The sequence below is a fragment of the Neoarius graeffei genome, chromosome 28 (assembly GCF_027579695.1).
Source record: "Neoarius graeffei isolate fNeoGra1 chromosome 28, fNeoGra1.pri, whole genome shotgun sequence".
NCBI classification, from domain to species: Eukaryota; Metazoa; Chordata; class Actinopteri; order Siluriformes; family Ariidae; genus Neoarius; species Neoarius graeffei.
In genome coordinates this window covers 13,042,823-13,063,861 of record NC_083596.1, presented here as the reverse complement: position 1 = coordinate 13,063,861, position 21,039 = coordinate 13,042,823, and the positions used below count along the sequence as shown (strand labels likewise).

At 43.0% G+C, this 21,039-nt stretch overlaps 2 protein-coding genes across 2 annotated transcripts in view; one reads left to right on the top strand and one right to left on the bottom strand.

Moving 5' to 3' along the window:
* Positions 1-7,686, bottom strand: part of dqx1 (DEAQ box RNA-dependent ATPase 1) — a 46,502-nt gene extending 38,816 nt beyond the window's left edge. The window contains exons 1-2 of the mRNA XM_060912240.1: positions 7,597-7,686; positions 7,376-7,483 (exon numbers count right to left, since the gene is read on the bottom strand). The gene's annotated coding sequence lies outside the window, so the exon portion shown is untranslated. The remainder of the gene's footprint in view (positions 1-7,375; positions 7,484-7,596) is intronic.
* Positions 7,687-17,405: 9,719 nt separating this feature from the next.
* On the top strand, positions 17,406-20,304 carry oxt (oxytocin). The gene is made up of 3 exons (XM_060913083.1): positions 17,406-17,528; positions 18,744-18,948; positions 20,177-20,304. Exons 1-3 carry the CDS (start codon positions 17,406-17,408, stop codon positions 20,302-20,304), a joined length of 456 nt encoding a protein of 151 aa, XP_060769066.1.
* The last annotated feature ends 735 nt before the right edge of the window (positions 20,305-21,039 follow it).

Below are 21,039 nucleotides of genomic sequence, written 5' to 3'. Positions count from 1 at the left end.
CTCACAGTGGTAAACATGGCCTTGTCCCAACTTTTTTGAGATGTGTTGTCGTCATGAAATTTAAAATCACCTAATTTTTCTCTTTAAATGATACATTTTCTCAGTTTAAACATTTGATATGTCATCTATGTTCTATTCTGAATAAAATATGGAATTTTGAAACTTCCACAACATTGAATTCCATTTTTATTTACAATTTGTACTTTGTCCCAACTTTTTTGGAATCGGGGTTGTACTAGTCTGAGATTTAAGATACTGTGAGATTTGAGGTACTGTGCAAAAAAAAAAAGTCTTAGACACCCTATTTTTAGTGCAAACTTTGTTATAGTTTTTCATTATTGAGTCAGTAGAACATTTTAGATTTCCAAAATTAAATGTAACAGAGAAATGTTGGACTGTCAGTAAAGTAAGCAGCATATTATGCAAGAGATCACTTTTCAGACCAAAAAAAAAAAACCCATAATGAAGGCTGCAAAAATAAGAAGCAAATGCAACAGTCAAAGGCCAAGTTTACATTAGACTGTATCTGTCTCGTTTTCTTCGCGGATGCACTGTCCGTTTACATTAAAACGCTTGGAAACGCCGGGAAACGGGAATCCGCCAGGGTCCACGTATTCAATCCAGATCGTGTCTGGTCCGGTGCTGTGTAAACATTGAGAATACGCGGATACGCTGTGCTGAGCTCTAGCTGGCGTCGTCATTGGACAACGTCACTGTGACATCCACCTTCCTGATTCGCTGGTGTTGGTCATGTGACGCGACTGCTGAAAAAAGGCGCGGACTTCCGCCTTGTATCACCTTTCATTAAAGAGTATAAGAGTATGAAAATACTGCAAATACTGATGCAAATACTGCCCACTGTGTACTTATGATTGTCTTTAGGCTTGCCATCCTTCCACTTGCAAGTGGTAAGTGATATGCGCTGGGATCTCACACACAGCGGCTCAGTCCCGAATCACTGCTCGTGCGCTATACTCGCGCGCTCTGTGAGCTGCGCAGGGCCGGAGTGCGCACCCTCCAGAGGGCACTCGCTGTTCAGGGCGGAGTGATTTGGAGCGCAGGATGCCTGCGGAGCCGAGCGTATCCGTGTATTGGTGTTGCTGTGTGCACGCGAATCGTGTATTGGTGTTGCTGTGTGCACGCTAATCGTTTTAAAAACGTTAATCTGATGATCCGCTGATACGGTCTAATGTAAACCCCACCAAAATCTGCAGAAGAGCTGTGTCTGGTTCTGTAAGATACTCAGTAAAACCTACAGCTCATTTCCATTAAAAAAAAAAAAAAAAGTGCACAAATTGTACCCGAGACTACTATTTGTACCTCGCCTGCTACAGAGTAAACGGGGCGAGGTATCGTTTTCAGTCAGGTTTCTTTGTTAACGATATTACGGATCAATCTTCATGAACCTTCAGGATAGATGGGCATTGGTCTCAAATAGAACCACCAACATTTTGAGGGTCATCCAGTCAAGGTCACCAAAAAGGTCAAAAACGTTTTTGTTGTGTCTACTGCCTAATATAGAGGTGCTAGCCACTACGTCATCATGCTGTAAGAGTGTAATGATCGTGCACTGCGCATACACGTGTTCTGATTAAAATGTCCGGTGAGTGTATATAATTCGGTTCACCATTCGAAATAAATGGACTAAAGAAATCACTTTCAGACGTGTTTATGCTTATTACAGAGGGAAAGTGCGTTCCACTGAGCTCTAGCGCCGGGCCATTTCCGGGCAATAAGAGTTTTGGTCATGGCAGCAGCGTGTGCATGTCAGCCTCGGTTCGGAGGTTTCAGTTTCGAAGACTGTAAGAGGCAAGAGTAGAATACTCTTCTGCCTCAGAGTAAATATATATATGCTATATTTACTGTATGGACATGGTATCAGAAAACAAACAATTTTATTTATCACCCATAGGGTACCTATTTTTTTTTTTTTTCCCACAATATCTTCCTTGACATTCATCATAAGTGCTACCAGGCACGGTTTGGTTTGCCTGGCAACACTTGTTTTTAAAGAAATGAGAATCACACCACATATGTTTTATTTATTACTGTTTACTGCCCTTAATAATATTGTTTAATATAGATACAGTACTTAATAGTTTCAGTACCTCTGAAGGCATCTTTGCTCGACAGTATTTATTGGCATTTGCCTAACCCTTTTGCACAAGGACACAAGTCGTCGTCATCGTCTTCTTCCGGCTGCTCCTGTTCAGGGCCACCACAGTGGATCTGTTCAACATATTTGATTTGGCCTAGGTTTTACACCGGATGTCCTTCCTGCCACAACCCTCCCCAATCTATCCGGGCTTGGGATGGGAACTAAGTATGCACTGGTTTGTGCAACCCCAGTGGCTGGGTATTTTACCTAATCTGCATGTCTTTAAACTCTAGAAGGAAACCAGAGCACCCAGAGGAAACCCACACAGACACGGAGAGAACATGCAAACTCCACAGAGAAAGGCCCCCCGTCGGCCATGAGGTTCGAACCCGAAACCTTCTTGCTCTGAAGCAACAGCGCTAACCACTGTGTAGCCCAAGTGTGCACAAGGACACGCATACAAAAATAAGTACCCTATGGGTCCATGTGGCCACTGCTTATAAATAAAATTGTTTTCTGATACCATGTCCATACAGTAAATATAGCAGATATATTTACTCCATGAGGCAGTTGCCACAAAAATGAAGCGTAATCCAAAAATGAACAATTTAAAAGTCACAGAAGTAAAATATACCAAGTGTCTGTACTTTATATTATTCTACTCTTACCGTTTTCGAAACTGAAACCCCCGAACCGAGGCTGACATTCACACACTATCGCCATGACCGAAATGCTTATTTCCCGGAAATGGCCTGACGCTAGAGCTCAGTGGTCTCAATACTTTTTTCGATGACTTCCCGTAACAACTCGGAAGTGCGTCACATCTACATCACACATGGGAGCACTGGCCGAAGAAAGGAGGATAACCTGGAGCATATTTTAAAATAGGAACACACTTTCCCTTGGTAATAAGCATAAACATGTCTGAAAGTGATTTCTTTAGTCTCGTCCATTTATTTCGATTGGTGAGCCGAATTGTATACACTCACCGGCCACATTAATAGGAACACCTATATGCGCAGTGCGCTATTGTTACACTCATTCTTACAACATGATGACAGTAAAAGAAATTGTACCAAAGGGGATACCAATACCCCCTTTGGTAGTTTTGCCGGAGTCCCTGCTTGTACTCAGCCTAAAAATGTATACAGTTCCTACTTATTCAGGTGACATTGGGCATGCCTAACAACCTGTGTTTTTTTTCTCTCTCTCTCCCCCCCCCCAAAAAAAATCTGTCCCTCTGAGTTACATGTCAATCCCGAGATCGAGATGCTGATCTCTTCTGCTCCTCAGACCTGCCTGATCCATCCTGATGCCCTATGTCTGGTCGGAGTCTCATCACATTGCTCCTGTGGAGGACGGGGCCATACGGACAGTTGAAAGTCACACCTGGAGGACGCTCTGGACTCTTACGGTCATGCTTTTATGGCTGAGGACGACAGTTGACTTGCTAACTTTAGGACTGCAGTTGTCATGAACAGTTTTGCACTCAAGTTTCCATCAATGAAGAGTTATAACATCAACGAAACTGACTTTATGTTAGGACTGTTAATGTTATAGTCATGTTGTCTGTTGTTGCCCAAATGAGGATGGGTTCCCTTTTGAGTCTGGTTCCTCTAGAGGTTTCTTCCTCATGTCGTCTGAGGGAGTTTTTCCTTGCCACCATCGCCACAGGTTTACTCATTGGGGATAGATTAGGGATAAAATTAGCTCATGTTTAAAGTCATTAAAATTCTGTAAAGCTGCTTTGTCTATTGTTAAAAGCGCTATACAAATAAACCTGACTTACCAAATTGTACCAAAGGGGTTTGAAAGAAATGGACGAGACTAAAGAAGTCGCTTTCAGACATGTTTATGCTTATTACCGAGGGAAAGTGTGTTCCGATTTTAAAATATACTCCAGGTTATCCCCCTTACCAAAAAAAAAATGAAATGACCGCAGGATTTTTTTAGGTTCACAAACTGACATGAGGAAGTCACTATGGGGAAAAAAAAAAAAACACGTACTCCATGACTCCTATAAGCAGACTCATGGGACATGTTAAAGTGCATATCACGGGTAAATTCAGGAGCGAGATCAATGTAATTCTCCTATTTTATATTAAACTTTGGTCAAATATCTGTAACATTTTGCATTTTGTGCAATTTTTTTACCTTGCGCAATACCAGAAAAATTCAGTTGAAAGCAAGCCATTTGAGGCGAATTGGTCCGCCTCTGAAAAAACTTGGCATTTGGATTTCCCGGCAAACATTGATTTTTGTGACGTCACGTGCGGGACGCCTCCTTCTGAATCCTATGTCAGTGCTGGTTTGTTTATGAGAAAACGACCTGGTGGTTTTCTGCAAATTTCTTCAACGTTATCGTGCAGTTATTAAAATGGTTAACAGATGTATCGTAGGAGGGTGTAGCAACACCAATCTTGATGGGATTAGTACTCATCGTTTTCCAAAATACCGGACAATGAGAGAGAAATGGGAGCGCTTCGTGCGAGGCACCTGGAAAAATTGGCTACATGCTACAGACTACAGCATTATTTGCAGTGCTCACTTCATAAGGCCCGATGACTTTGAGAACTATTTGCAGTGGGAAATGGGCTTCGCGAGGCAACTTGATCTGAAAAAAAAACAAACCAGTTCCATCTGTCAGAATGCCCAAAGCAACACCGTCTCCATCTGTCTCAGCGTCACCAAGGAGCCAATCGAGCTCGTCTCCCCTGACAGAAGGCGAAGTGCCGCATCCACTGAGGCCCTCGAAGTCGAGGACCAAGCAGAGCCGAGAAAAAGACCAAGAAAATCAGCAATTCACAAGTTGACTGTTGCAAGGGTAAGAAATAATTCTGACATCTCATTATATTCTTCATCCAAAGGTGCAGTAACATTGCGCTCAGGTGACAATTCCATATTTCAATGCAAAATCGCTAGCTGTTAAGCTTGGTCTACACAGGCTGTGCACTGAAACCGTGCAAAGCTCTCGCAGCCTGCTGGTGGATCCGCACGTGACGTCACAAATCTGGCTCCAGACTCCCTTGGGATTTTTCCAGATGCGTTTTGTTTTTTTCTGCTGTAGACAGATGGCCTTGTGAAAAATTACCCTTCTGGATGAGTGTGTAAAGGGGCATACTTTCATATTAAAAAAAATTAAATTGGGCCAGGATATGCACTTTCAGTTAATAGCATAGCTAAAGTAGGGGTTAATAGAAGAAGAAACCTTTATTTGTCACATGCACATTGAAATTCATCCGCTGCATTTAACCCATCTGAAGCAGTGAACACACACACACACACACACCCAGAGCAGTGGGCAGCCATACTAGAGCGCCCAGGGAGCAGTCAGGGGTTAGGGATCTCGCTCAAGGCCACCCCACGTTAACCGAACTGCATGTCTTTGGACTGTGGGGGAAACCGGAGCACCCGGAGGAAACCCACACAGACACGGAGAGAGCATGCAAACTCCACACAAAAAGGCTGGCCGCTGGGTCCGAACCAAGAACCTTCTTGCTGTGAGGCAACCGTGCTAACCACTACACCACCGTGCAACCCTTAAATTGCGCTCAGGTGACAATTCCATATTTCAATGCAAAATCGCTAGCTGCTAAACTTGGTCTACACAGGCTGTGCACTGAAACCGTGCAAGCTCTCGCAGCCTGCTGGCGGATCCGTACATGACATCACGAACCTGGCTCCAGACTCCCTTGGGATTTTTCCAGACGTGTTTTGTTATTATTTTTTCTTTTTCTGCTGTAGACAGATGGCCTTGTGCAAAATTACCCTTCTGGATGAGTGTGTAAAGGGACATACTTTCATCTCATCTCATTATCTCTAGCCGCTTTATCCTGTTCTACAGGGTCGCAGGCAAGCTGGAGCCTATCCCAGCTGACTACGGGTGAAAGGCGGGGTACACCCTGGACAAGTCGCCAGGTCATTACAGGGCTGACACATAGACAACCATTCACACTCACATTCACACCTACGGTCAATTTAGAGTCGCCAGTTAAACTGGACACGGGGAGAACATGCAAACTCTGCACAGAAAGGCCCTCGCCGGCCACTGGGCTCGAACCCGGACCTTCTAGCTGTGAGGCGACAGCGCTAACCACTACACCACCGTGCCACCCCGAAATGACATTATATTCATTAAAAACAACGAGCTATAATCAAATAGTGTTTAAAAATCAAATTATATTTAAAGTTTACCAAAAAGGAGCCACCACAGACAGCCTAAATGAGCAAACTCCACACAAAAAGGCTGGCCGCTGGGTCCGAACCAAGAACCTTATTGCTGTGAGGCAACCGTGCTAACCACTACACCACCGTGCAACCCTTAAATTGCGCTCAGGTAACAATTCCATATTTTAATGCAAAATCGCTAGCTGCTAAACTTGGTCTACACAGGCTGTGCACTGAAACCGTGCAAGCTCTCGCAGCCTGCTGGCGGATCCGTACATGACATCACGAACCTGGCTCCAGACTCCCTTGGGATTTTTCCAGACGTGTTTTGTTATTATTTTTTCTTTTTAAAGGGACATACTTTCATCTCATCTCATTATCTCTAGCCGCTTTATCCTGTTCTACAGGGTCACAGACAAGCTGGAGCCTATCCCAGCTGACTACGGGCGAAAGGCGGGGTACACCCTGGACAAGTCGCCAGGTCATCACAGGGCTGACACATAGACACAGACAACCATTCACACTCACATTCACACCTACGGTCAATTTAGAGTCGCCAGTTAAACTGGACACGGGGAGAACATGCAAACTCCGCACAGAAAGGCCCTCGCCGGCCACTGGGCTCGAACCCGGACCTTCTTGCTGTGAGGCAACAGCGCTAACCACTACACCACTGTGCAGCCCCGAAATGACATTATATTCATTAAAAACAACGAGCTATAATCAAATAGTGTTTAAAAAGCAAATTATATTTAAAGTTTACCAAAAAGGAGCCACCACAGACAGCCTAAATGAGCAAATGTCACTAGTTTAGTTACAGTTTGAAGTAAACGCACCAAAAATAGGGACGTGAAGTGAATACAAAACCGATATATTTGTTCATATATAGGACAAACTCGTATCTTTAGGTGATTTGTTTGCAAATAATAATAATAATAATAAATCCTCTGTGGGAATAGTACCAAAGCAGCCTCCAGGTCCAGGGTGGACGAAGCCATGGCAACAGCCTACGTGTCACGAAGAGCGTTAGAAAAGCACAATGACACTCTTTAATTCAAGGATATTTTTATCTTTAGGAACACTAAAATATCACAAATGATGTTACTTTACCTGAAACCCATTTCTGAAACCCAGAAGAACCTTCAAATCTCGTCTCCAGCAGCACTCTCTCCTTCCCTCCTCCTGTGTTGTTATTGCTCTGTCATTATCGGTGTAACGCTACAGCAGAAACACACCGCGTTACACACAGATACACTTTAATACCTGTAAATATATACACATACACCATTAAATATATAATATCCACAGCTGCAAAGTGTGTTTTCAACCACCTATGCGTGTTGACGCTGATCCTCAGCCGCCCTGTGTTACACAAACGCCGCCATCTTTGCTTCCGCTCACCGTAGACAGGTGGAGGCGGGGCCTCGACACGAGAGGCGGGGCTAATTTTCGATTCGACCTATAGCGCTTAACCTACACTGTTTATATTTTGTATATTCACAACGAGCTGCTTTTTTTTTGTTGTTAATTTATTTTTTACACTTACTGACATTTATCACATGGTGGCGTAGTGGTTAGCGCTGTCGCCTCACAGCAAGAAGGTCCTGGGTTCGAGCCCAGTGGCCGACAAGGGCCTTTCTGTGCGGAGTTTGCATGTTGTCCGCGTGGGTTTCCTCGAAAGACATGCAGGTTAGGTTAACTGGTGACTCTAAATTGAGCGTAGGTGTGAATGTGAGTGTGAATGGTTGTCTGTGTCTATGTGTCAGCCCTGTGATGACCTGGCGACTTGTCCAGGGTGTACCCCGCCTTTCGCCCGTAGTCAGCTGGGATAGGCTCCAGCTTGCCTGCGACCCTGTAGAACAGGATAAAGCGGCTAGAGGAGATGAGAGAGAAAGTGGTGCCACCTCACAGCAAAAAGGTCCTGGGTTCGAGCCCAGTGGCCGACGAGGGCCTTTCTGTGTGGAGTTTGCATGTTCTCCCCGTGTCCGCGTGGGTTTCCTCCGGGTGCTCCGGTTTCCCCCACAGTCCAAAGACATCCAGGTTAGGTTAACTGGTGACTCTAAATTGACCGTAGGCGTGAATGTGAGTGTTAATGGTTGTCTGTGTCTATGTGTCAGCCCTGTGATGACCTGGCGACTTGTCCAGGGTGTACCCCGCCTTTCGCCCCTAGTCAGCTGGGATAGGCTCCAGCTTGCCTGCGACCCTGTAGAACAGGATAAAGCGGCTAGAGATAATGAGAGATGAGAGAGAAAGTGGTGCCACCTCACAGCAAAAAGGTCCTGGGTTCGAGCCCAGTGGCCGACGAGGGCCTTTCTGTGTGGAGTTTGCATGTTCTCCCCGTGTCCGCGTGGGTTTCCTCCGGGTGCTCCGGTTTCCCCCACAGTCCAAAGACATCCAGGTTAGGTTAACTGGTGACTCTAAATTGACCGTAGGCGTGAATGTGAGTGTTAATGGTTGTCTGTGTCTATGTGTCAGCCCTGTGATGACCTGGCGACTTGTCCAGGGTGTACCCCGCCTTTCGCCCCTAGTCAGCTGGGATAGGCTCCAGCTTGCCTGCGACCCTGTAGAACAGGATAAAGCGGCTAGAGATAATGAGAGATGAGAGAGAAAGTGGTGCCACCTCACAGCAAAAAGGTCCTGGGTTCGAGCCCAGTGGCCGACGAGGGCCTTTCTGTGTGGAGTTTGCATGTTCTCCCCGTGTCCGCGTGGGTTTCCTCCGGGTGCTCCGGTTTCCCCCACAGTCCAAAGACATCCAGGTTAGGTTAACTGGTGACTCTAAATTGACCGTAGGCGTGAATGTGAGTGTTAATGGTTGTCTGTGTCTATGTGTCAGCCCTGTGCTGACCTGGCGACTTGTCCAGGGTGTACCCCGCCTTTCGCCCCTAGTCAGCTGGGATAGGCTCCAGCTTGCCTGCGACCCTGTAGAACAGGATAAAGCGGCTAGAGATTATGAGAGATGAGAGAGAAAGTGGTGCCACCTCACAGCAAGAAGGTCCTGGGTTCAAGCCCAGTGGCCGACGAGGGCCTTTCTGTGTGGAGTTTGCATGTTCTCCCCGTGTCCGCGTGGGTTTCCTCCGGGTGCTCCGGTTTCCCCCACAGTCCAAAGACATGCAGGTTAGGTTAACTGGTGACTCTAAATTGACCGTAGGTGTGAATGTGAGTGTGAATGGTTGTCTGTGTCTATGTGTCAGCCCTGTGATGACCTGGCGACTTGTCCAGGGTGTACCCCGCCTCTCGCCCGTAGTCAGCTGGGATAGGCTCCAGGGATATGGTCTGTGAAACCCACACAATCCAAGTTTCAATCAAAGTCCTTCCCATGCCATGTGGTGCATAGGGCAGCACCAATCTCCATTTCCGTAGCCCTTGGCCTCTCGCCTATTACATAGCTAGGGCTACAGTAGGGGGCTGGTCCTCTGGTAACCGCGAGAGTTTGACTCCCCAGTCGCATCCCCCAGACGGCAGTAGGTACCATTTTTATGATGGTCTTTGGTATGACCTGACCGTGAGTAGAACTCGTGAGCTCCCTATCGAGAGGTGGACACGCTAACCACTAGGCCAACTCATGGTACAATCCAAGTTTAGGTTAGGTTAACTGGTGGCTCTAAATTGACCATAGGTGTGAATGTGAGTGTTAATGGTTGTTTGTCTCTATGTGTCAGCCCTGTGATGACCTGGTGACTTGTCCAGGGTGTACCCCGCCTCTCGCCCATAGTCAGCTGGGATAGGCTCCAGCTTGCCTGCGACCCTGTAGAACAGGAAAAGTGGCTACAGATAACGAATGGATAGATGGATGGACATTTATCACATATAGGAGCACTGTTTTTTATATTTACAGTGGTGCCACCTCACAGCAAGAAGGTTCTGGGTTCGAGCCCAGCGGCCAGCAAGGACCTTTCTGTGTGGAGTTTGCACGTTCTCCCCGTGTCTGCATGGGTTTCCCCCAGGTGCTCCGGTTTCCCCTACAATCCAAGTTTAGGTTAGGCTAACTGGTGGCTCTAAATTGACCGTAGGTGTGAATGTGAGTGTGAATGGTTGTTTGTCTCTGTGTCAGCCCTGTGATGACCTGGTGACTTGTCCAGGGTGTACCCCGCCTCTTGCCCATAGTCAGCTGGGATAGGTTCCAGCTTGCCTGCGTCCCTGCACAGGATAAGCGGCTACAGATGATGGATGGGTCGTCTCACACCAAATATTGACTTTGTTTAATTTATTATGGCTTTCTGCTGTTTATAATATTTTTTTTTATTTTGAAACATTTCATTTCATTATTTTAAGCCATTTTTGGTCTACAGCATTTCTTTACATGTGCCTAACACTTTTGCACAGTACTGTAAATACAAACAATGTCTGATAATATAAACAGGTATCTAGACAATATGTGCAGTCTAAGGATAGATTGATGGATAGATGGTCTGCCAGGTAAGAGAACTGATGGATGGGTGAATGATTGGATGGATAGCATGTCATGTAAGACAATGAGTTTCAGCTGAATTTATGATTGATGGAGTGATTAGATGGATGGGTGGATAAATGGAGGGCATGTTTGCCTGTTCTCCCCGAGGCTACATGGGTTTCCTCCAGGTGTTCCGGTTTCCCCCACAGTCCAAAGACATGCAGGTTAGGCTAATTGGTGGCTCTAAATTGACCGTGACATTGAATGGTTGTCTGTCTCTATGTGTCAGCCCTGCGATGACCTGGCGACTTCTCCAGGGTGTACCCTGCCTCTCGCCCATAGTTAGCTGGGATAGGCTCCAGCTTTCCTGCGACCCTGTAGGACAGGATAAGCAGCTAATGGATGGATGGGCATTTATCACATATAGGAGTACTGTTTTTTATATTTACAGTGGTGGGGCGGCACAGTGGTGTCACCTCACAGCAATAAGGTTCTGAGTTCTGAAAGACCGGCAAGGACCTTTCTGTGTGGAGTTTGCATGTTCTCCCTGTGTCTGTGAAACCCACACAATCCAAGTTTCAATCAAATCCCGTGCCATGTGGTGCATAGGGCGGCACCAATCTCCGTTTCCATAGCCCTTGGCCTCTCGCCTATTACATAGCTAGGGCTACAGTGGGGGGCTGGTCCTCTGGTAACCGCGAGAGTTTGACTCCCCATTCGCATCCCCCAGATGGCAGTCGGTACCATTTTTATGATGGTCTTTGATATGACCCGACCGTGAGTAGAACTCCTGAGCTCCCTATCGAGAGGTGGACACGCTAACCACTAGGCCAACTCATGGTACAATCCAAGTTTAGGTTAGGTTAACTGGTGGCTCTAAATTGACCATAGGTGTGAATGTGAGTGTGAATGGTTGTTTGTCTCTACGGTATGTGTCAGCCCTGTGATGACCTGGCGACTTGTCCAGGGTGTACCCCGCCTCTCGCCCATAGTCAGCTGGGATAGGCTCCAGCTTGTCTGTGACCCTGTAGAACAGGAAAAGCGGCTACAGATAATGGATGGATGGATGGACATTTATCACACACTGTAAAATATAATAAGTTGACTTTACTTAAAAAAAATATGCAAAGTCGTTGCCTCAAAAAAAGTCATTTATGTTGATTTAGATAAATTAGATTGGGTTAACTTATTTTTTGTGAGTTTGCAGTACTCAAATTAACTTAGATTAGTTTGATTACATTAACTTATTTATTTTGAGTTTGCAGTACTCACATAAACTTATATTAATTTGATTACATTAACTTATTTATTGTGAGTTTGCAGTACTCATCTTATATAATTTTGATTACATTAACTTATTTATTTTAAGTTTACAGTACAAGTTAATGTAATCAAAATTATATAAGATGAGTACTGCAAACTCACAATAAATAAGTTAATGTAATCAAATTAATATAAGTTTATGTGAGCACTGCAAGCTCAAAATAAATAAGTTAATGTAATCAAACTAATCTAAGTTAATTTGAGTACTGCAAACTCACAAAAAATAAGTTAACCCAATCTAATTTATCTAAATCAACATAAATGACTTTTTTTGAGGCAACGACTTTGCATATTTTTTTTAAGTAAAGTCACCTTATTATATTTTACAGTGCATATAGGAGCACTGTTTTTTATATTTACAGTGGTGTCGCCTCACAGCAAGAAGGTCCTGGGTTCAAGCCCAGCAGCCGGCAAGGACCTTTCTGTGTGGAGTTCGCATGTTCTTGCCATGTCTGTGTGGGTTTCCTCCAGGTACTCCAGTTTCCCCTACAATCCAAGTTTAGGTTAGGTTAACTGGTGGCTTTAAATTGACTGTACGGTAGGTGTGAATGTGAGTGTGAATGGCTGTTTGTCTCTGTGTCAGCCCTGCGATGACCTGGCGACTTGTCCAGGGTGTACCCCACCTCTTGCCCATCGTCAGCTGGGATAGGCTCCAGCTTGCCTGCAACCCTGTAGAACAGGATAAGCGGCTACAGATAATGAATGGATGGATAGATGGACATTTATCATATATAGGAGCACTGTTTTTTATATTTACAGTGGTGGGGTGGCACAGTGGTGTCGCCTCACAGCAAGAAGGTTCTGGGTTTGAGCTCAGCGGCCGTTAAGGACCTTTCTGTGTGGAGTTTGCATGGAGTTTGCACTGTCCTCCAGCAGTAGTCAGACAATGCGCATTCATGTGTTTTAGAAGAGTAGCTTTGGATGGAGGGCTGAAACGAGGGGGTGGGATTTTTCAGTTGGATACTTTCAAAATCTAGCTTACTCTTGCTGGATTCTCCAAAATTACTGACCCTAGCTTTAAGTATTTTGAGGGGAATAAAAAAATCAAGATGAGTATACTGCAATTATCTTGGCAAGTATATGTCTTCACATTTAAACACCATGTTTCAGACAAGGAACGTTTTGAGACCTTGTTATTATAATATACTTATCTTACAATTCTGAGGTTATACAAGATTTAAGATATCAAGCAGATGAAAATTTTGCAAATTTTTTTGAAGTAATTGGAAAAGTTCAGTGTTTCAATAACCTCCTTGATAGTGGGTGGCACAGTAGTGTAGTGGTTAGCACTGTCACCTCACAGCAAGAAGGTCCTGGGTTCGAGGCCTGTGGCTAACAAGGGCCTTTCTGTGTGGAGTTTGCATGTTCTCCCCGTGTCCGCGTGGGTTTCCTCCGAGTGCTCTGGTTTCCCCCACAGTCCAAAGACATGCAGGTTAGGCTAACTGGTGGCTCTAAATTGACCATAGGTATGAATGTGAATGGTTGTTTGTCTCCATGTGTCAGCCCTGCGATGACCTGGTGACTTGTCCAGGGTGTACCCTGCCTCTCGCCCATAGTCAGCTGGGATAGGCTCCAGCTTGCGTGTGACCCTGTAGAACAGGATAAGCGGCTACAGATGATGGATGGATTAATATATATATGGTTGACAAGACTGGAACCCAATATGATTGTCTACTTTTGTAGCCCCAAGATTCAATATATTGTGCAGACTGAGATGTTTTTCTGCTCACCATGAATGTAAAGAGTGGTTACTTGAGGTACAATACTTCTGGATCCAGTCTGGCCATTCTCCTCTGATCTCTCTAATCAAACAAGGCATTGTGGGTTTTTTATTTCGTTTGTTTTTTCACTTTTCTGTAGAAACTCTTAAGACTGTTGTGCGTAGAAATCCGTTCACAGAAAATGAGCAGTTTCTGGAATACTCAAACCAGACTGTTTGGCACCAATAACCACACCACAGTCAAAATCACAGACCTCTCATATTTTTCCCATTCTGATGTTTGATGGTGTTTTTGTTGAAAAACAGTCATTACTTGAGTTTACAGGCTATATCTGGAGTTCAGCATTGCAATAAAAAGACACCAGAAAATCTATGATGACTTGGATAACCAGATTCTCTGTAATTATTTTAATTCATGAGACGTATTCACTATTACACCTTAATTAGTAATAAATTATTAAAAAGCACGAGGAGTATGACATTCGTTGACCTCAGGACAATCTGTTCTGAAAATGTATTAGCCAATTTGAATTCATCTTCTGATTGAATTCATTAATATCATGTATTTGGGGGCTGTTTTAATCTGCATATGAGTCATGAATAAAGTTAACACTAAATGACCCTGACCTATTTTGGCTAAAATGGACTATCATATAGCTCACTGACCTCAAAATGTCTCAGCAGACATTTGGCTAAAAAGTGGAAGTGTGACTTTCAGGAAATGCTCACAGTTTCACACTGTTCAAGTTGGTGGTTTTAACAGAGTGTCTTCAGAAGAGGAAAAGATGATGTTTCTTTAACTTAAGACATTCTTCTTGTGTGCGTGTATGATTCATATAAGCCACATTATAAGCAAAAAATATTGGGCAGAGCATTAAAGTGAATATATCATGGATTTTACCTTAATCCTCATCTCTTTGGATTGTGGGAGGAAACAGGAGCACTCAGAGGAAACCTACACAGGCATGGGGAGAACATACAAACTCTACACAGAAAGGCCCCAGTCGGCCATGAGGTTCAAACCTAGAACCTCCTTGCTGTGAGGCAACAGTGTTACCCATTGACCATCATCCCTGGGATATATTTCTGTCAATTTTGTGTACAGACAGGTGACAAGTTAGTGTCTTAATAAGATGCTGGGCCACTATGAGCTGGCAGAACAGCTTCAGTGCTCATTGGCAGAGAGTCTACAAGTATCTGGAACTGTTCTGGAGTGATGAAAATTATTCTTTGATAAGATATTCGCTCATTTGGCATTTTGATGATTGTGGTGGAGAGTGCTGTCGAAAACACAGTCTAATATCTCCCAGAGGTCTTCAAAGGGGACAAGCGGACCAAACCAGGGAGCAAAATGCCCCCACAGCATAACAGTTATCACCTTTATTATTATCACTGCAGTGTCCTAGCCGAGTCACTAAACCTCGAGTCCGAGTCCGGTCTCGAGTCCCAAGTCCAAGTCAAGTCCAAGTCATAAAAGAAAATTTTGAGTCGAGTCCGAGAACAAGACTCCAACCGCACCGTTTGACGATGGCTGTTGCTGTCTTTATGTGAAAGCGTCTCTGCTACTGTGTTGGACTAACGTTCCTGCTCGACTGCCTCATTTTAGTTAATAGGCTAAAGATAAAAAGCTTGTTCATCGCTCAGCAAGCCCCACCCACTATCAACAGGGCAAATAACATGAGAGAGGGTTAACACTAGCTAGTTCATTGCTCAGCAAGCAAGCCCTACTATCAACAGATCAAGGAACATAACATGTCACTTACTTCTCTGGATTGAGTCTTACCAAATGGCGATTGAAGTTCGAGGTTGTCCCCATCGTCTCCTCGATAGTTCTCCTACATATGGAACACATAGCAGTGCATTTTTTCCCACTGCACGAGAAGTCTGTAAAACCAAAGCGGACAATCGTAGGGGCTTCTCTCCAGCCATTAATGTTAGTTTATTCCTGAACATGACATATGAACAGGTGGATGTGCATTCTCTTTCACAAAATTAGTATAAAAATTAATGTAGATATAAATATCTTATGCCAAATTATTATGAAATATTGCAAAAAATAAAGATAAAATCTGAGTCCTTGTCTCCAATTTATGAGTCCGAATGCAGTTAATGCATGAGTCCGACTCATCAGTGCTCAAGCCATGAGTCCTTAAAATTCGGGCATGAGTTGGACTCGAGTACTACAAGCCTGTATCACTGACACCTTTCTGTTTTAGCCAGCATTAACTTTTTCAGCAGTTTGTGCTACAGTAGCTCTTCTGTGGGATTGGACCATATGGGCTAGCCTTCATTCTCCATGCGAATCAATGAGCCTTTGACACCCATGACTGGATGTCCTTCCTTGGACCACTTTTGGTAAGTACTAACCACTGCATACCGGGAACACACTACAAGATGTGCCATTTTGTTGATGCTCAGACCCAGTCATCTCGCCATCACAATTTGGCTCTTGTCAAAGTCGCTCAGATTCTTACGCTTGCCCATTCTTCCTGTTTCCAACGCATCAACTTCAAGAACTGACTGTTCTCTTGCTGAGTAATTTATCCCACCCCTTGACAGGTGCCACTGTAATGAGATAATCAATGTCTATCACATAGACACTGACTATCTACGCATGAGATAGTCATAGATTCAACGACTGACACTTCACCTGTCAGTCGTTTTAATGCTATCGGTGTATGTATCTCATCTCATTATCTCTAACCGCTTTATCCTTCTACAGGGTCGCAGGCAAGCTGGAACCTATCCCAGCTGACTATGGGCAAAAGGCAGGGTACACCCTGGACAAGTCGCCAGGTCATCACAGGGCTGACACATAGACACAGACAACCATTCACACTCACATTCACTTTAGAGTCACCAGTTAACCTAACCTGCATGTCTTTGGACTGTGGGGGAAACCAGAGCACCCGGAGGAAACCCACGCGGACAACATGCAAACTCCGCACAGAAAGGCCCTTGCCGGCCACGGGGCTCGAACCCGGACCTTCTTGCTGTGGGGCGACAGCGCTAACCACTACACCACCGTGCCGCCCCGGTGTATGTATGCTAGAATAAATGAAAATGACCAAACCAGCCTTTTTAAATGGATGCTGAATGAAACTAAACCCAAACATTCAACACTGATCTTATTTCCACTTTCAAATCTTCCACTTTTCCAGATTTATAAGAATGACCTACTTGCTTACCCAGTTCAATGCTTACTAAATTCTATTCAGTAAAGCAAAGCCCTAAGTCGGGGCTGAAAATCTTATTCTGTAATCTTATGCACCATCACGGCCTGAGCACTTATGACTCACATCCTTTTTACTGGATCACTAAGTGACCAGTGTTCTGTCCTAATCAGGTCATGCAATTAATATGTGGCCAATTAAGATTATTTGAGTGTAATAGATAATGATGTGGTAATATCACGTTGTAAAAGGAACTTAAGGATATATAAAGCAAGTTCTTCAGGCTGACAGAGGAACATCAGCTACTGAAGCTACAGATTCGTGCTGTTTTTTTCTTAATATCAGCCTTGAGAAAAGTAAGTATTCTTTTAACTCTTTATTCTTTTTCTGATTAAATCATCATTTATTTAATTTGTTCGACTTCATCTCTGAGAAAACAACAACAACACAAAACAGTATGTGCGATTTAGTGCATTATTATGGTAGATCTTTGCTAATATTCTTTCGCATGTTTCCATTCTTTGTCTCACAGAGATGTCCAGAGCACCACTTTCAGTCTTCTGCATGCTGTGTCTGCTGTCCATCTGCACGGCCTGCTACATCTCCAATTGCCCCATTGGTGGTAAAAGAGCAGTACAGGACATCCCCACTCGACAGGTTTTTGCCTTTCGAATACTTTTAATGCTAAACCATAGCATAGGTAGAAAGTATATTTGAAAAAGAAACAATCCAGGAATAAAACCTGATGGGGTGTACTTATATATGAAAATGTGATGCATTTGAAGTGATATATCACAGCAACCTGCCAATGGTTATTTATTTATTCATTAAAAAATGGCAGATTGTAATTTTTATGCATTTAGCGACATTTAATATTGTGGAATATCCAAGAGACCAGTTTGTTTCTTGTTATCGTGATGTTATAGCTGCTACAAATAGTTTCCTTACTTTCTCTTAAAGTTAGTAAAACAAAAATAATTATTATTATGTATAGAAATGGTACAGCACATCCTTACATCTTTCCTATTTTGGAAAAAGTTACAGCTTTCCATCTGACTGTTACAAAGGGCTAAAACTGGAGACTCCTTCCAAAAGAAGAGTAGGATTCATTGCAAAAGTGTGCAAAACTCTTAGGCACCCTATATATTTTTTTTTCATACAAACTTTGTGATAGATTTCCATTTTATGACTTCTACATGATCGAGTCAGTACAAAAACACCAAATATTAGTTTTCCAGGACAAAATTAAATGTTACAAGGAAAAAAAAGTTTGTATTTGAGCAGCATATTCCATAAGAGAACACTTTTCAGATTAAAAAAGAAAACATAATGAAGGCTACTGGGTTTTAGTGCAAAATTAAGAAACGATTGTGATAGTCAAAGTGTCCGGAAGAACTGTAGCTGGTTCTGTAAGATGCTCAGTAAAACCTACAGATCATTTCCTTATAAAACTGCACTCATTGGACCTGAGACTAAAGCAAAGGGTTTTCTCACACCAAATATCGATTTTGCTTCATTTATTATGGCTTACTGATTACTGTTTATAGTATTTTTAAATGCTGAAACACTTAATTTCATTCTTTTTAAGCCATTTTTGGTCTCCGGCATTTCTTTACATGTGTCTAAGACTTTTGCACAGTACTATATTTTCCCAGATAAAGAGAGCTTTTTTTTTTTGCATAATTTTATAAGCTATTCAGGATATTTTTCTTGTAACTGTCACCTCTGGCTTGCCAAGTCGTAAGATTTTCACTCACAATGTCTTTGTGACAATTTCAATATCTATTGACCATAAAACAAAACATGAATGCTCATTTGGTATAGAGCAGACGATAGACAATTATTTTAACACATGATCTTGTCTGTGCTCAGTGTATGGCATGTGGTCCTGGAGATAAGGGTCGATGCTTTGGTCCCAATATCTGCTGCGGAGAGGAAATAGGCTGCATAGTGGGCACTCTGGAAGCCATGCGCTGCTTGGAGGAAGACTATGTGCCATCTCCGTGTGAGACTGGAGGAAAACCCTGTGGCTCTGTAGCAGGACGGTGCGCTGCACCAGGAGTCTGCTGTGACTCAGGTTATCAGTCTGAAATAAATTACTTGCACGTACCTGGAATAAGAAATATCTCGAAAGTAAAATGCTCATAGAAATAGGTTTGATAATCTTACAATTGTTGTATTGCAGTCACATAAAAATTATTCGATATATTTGTCTATGGCGGCACGGTGGTGTAGTGGTTAGCGCTGTCGCCTCATAGCAAGAAGGTCCGGGTTCGAGCCCCGTGGCTGGCGAGGGCCTTTCTGTGCGGAGTTTGCATGTTCTCCCCGTGTCCGCGTGGGTTTCCTCCGGGTGCTCCGGTTTCCCCCACAGTCCAAAGACATGCAGGTTAGGTTAACTGGTGACTCCAAATTGACCGTAGGTGTGAATGGTTGTCTGTGTCTATGTGTCAGCCCTGTGATGACCTGGCGACTTGCCCAGAGTGTACCCCACCTTTCATCCATAGTCAGCTGGGATAGGCTCCAGCTTGCCTGCGACCCTGTAGAACAGGATAAAGCAGCTAGAGATAATGAGATGAGATATTTGTTTATTGAAATTATTTAAAATGTACAGTTTGATTGTGAAAATATGAACGTAACTCCAAAAGCAATGTGAAATCTAATACTTAATAGACAAATGTTATTTATCCTATACGTTTTTAAACAAATACTATCTATCTATATATATATATATATACACACACACAAATATTGTAGTTAGAATTTTAACAAATATTATAGTTAGAATTTTAATTACAAGGCAAATCAATAGCAACTGCAAGTAAATAAATAAAAAAACTTATTTATCTTAAACATACATTTATTAAACATACAAATCAAATTATCTTCAGTGATCAAATTAACAATCTTAGTAACTTTTTCTAAATATTGCTGTTATTTGGCTAGAACTTTAGAAATGGTCTGCGAACATTTGATGCTCTGAACTAAACATTTTTCATTACAGGAACATCATCTTAGCAAAATATTATTATCTTTAAATTTCCATTGCAGTCTATTCTTCTTTAAATCATATATTTTCCTAACTGTCTTAATTAATCAGTGCCAAGTTTCCCCAAAGCATTGTAGCACAAAGATCATCGTTAAATGGTAGAGCGAGCATCACAATAAACACTCTCTCCTAGTTAAGATGCTCTTAGAGTTAAGAAGCTTTTGGGAAACCCACCCCAGAGCTTCTCATTGATAATTTAACTGAAACTCTGTATTCCTTTTTCTTTTCTCTTTGATTCAATATTTTCCACCTGAAACAGAGAGCTGCACCGTTGACCTGTCATGCCTGGAAGGAGAAGGTGACGCACAACCTCACAGCCTCCCTTCCAGTGGCAAAGACCTCATTCTGAAGCTTCTTCATTGGACAAACTACAGGCCTTACCAATGAAACATCCATTCAGGGATCACGTCATTTTACTGTAGGAGGAGCAAAACACCAGCCGAACCAACTGATGACCTTTGTACCCCAGTTTGTAAAGTCAGATGACGATCTAGAATGTGATCAGATATGAATGTTGGTCTTGTATTTTAACAATTGTAATTGATTATGCTTTTCTGCAACAATTAAAGTCACTTTATGTGGTGCTTTAACACTTTAACAAGACTTTGTGTGTTGGTGTGCTTCATAACCGTAACACAATCCACTGTGTCAACAAATCAATGCAAGTTCAATCATACTGGGATCCTATCTGAGTCCAATAGTTCAAACACATTGCGCAGGCCACATAAAGTTGTAGTCATTTGGATAGATGTCTCTTTCTATCTCTCTCTCTCACACACACACACACACACACACACACACACACACACACACACACACACACACACACACATAGCATGATGAAAGAAAATAAAGCCAATAAGATGACTGAAATTAATAGATGAATGACGTAAAATATATAATCAGGTCTTTAATCAGGACCAAATCTGAAAGTAAAACATACAGAATAAAATTATACGATTATTACAACAAAATTATATTTAGAGTTGTCCTACATTTTCAGTACCTTTGCAGATCACTTAGTATATGAACACTGTTAGAACAGGATGTGTGAACATGCGGCGAATACCAAATATACTGTAAAACTGCCTACTTGCCCTTTGGTGGTATTAATTTTCCATT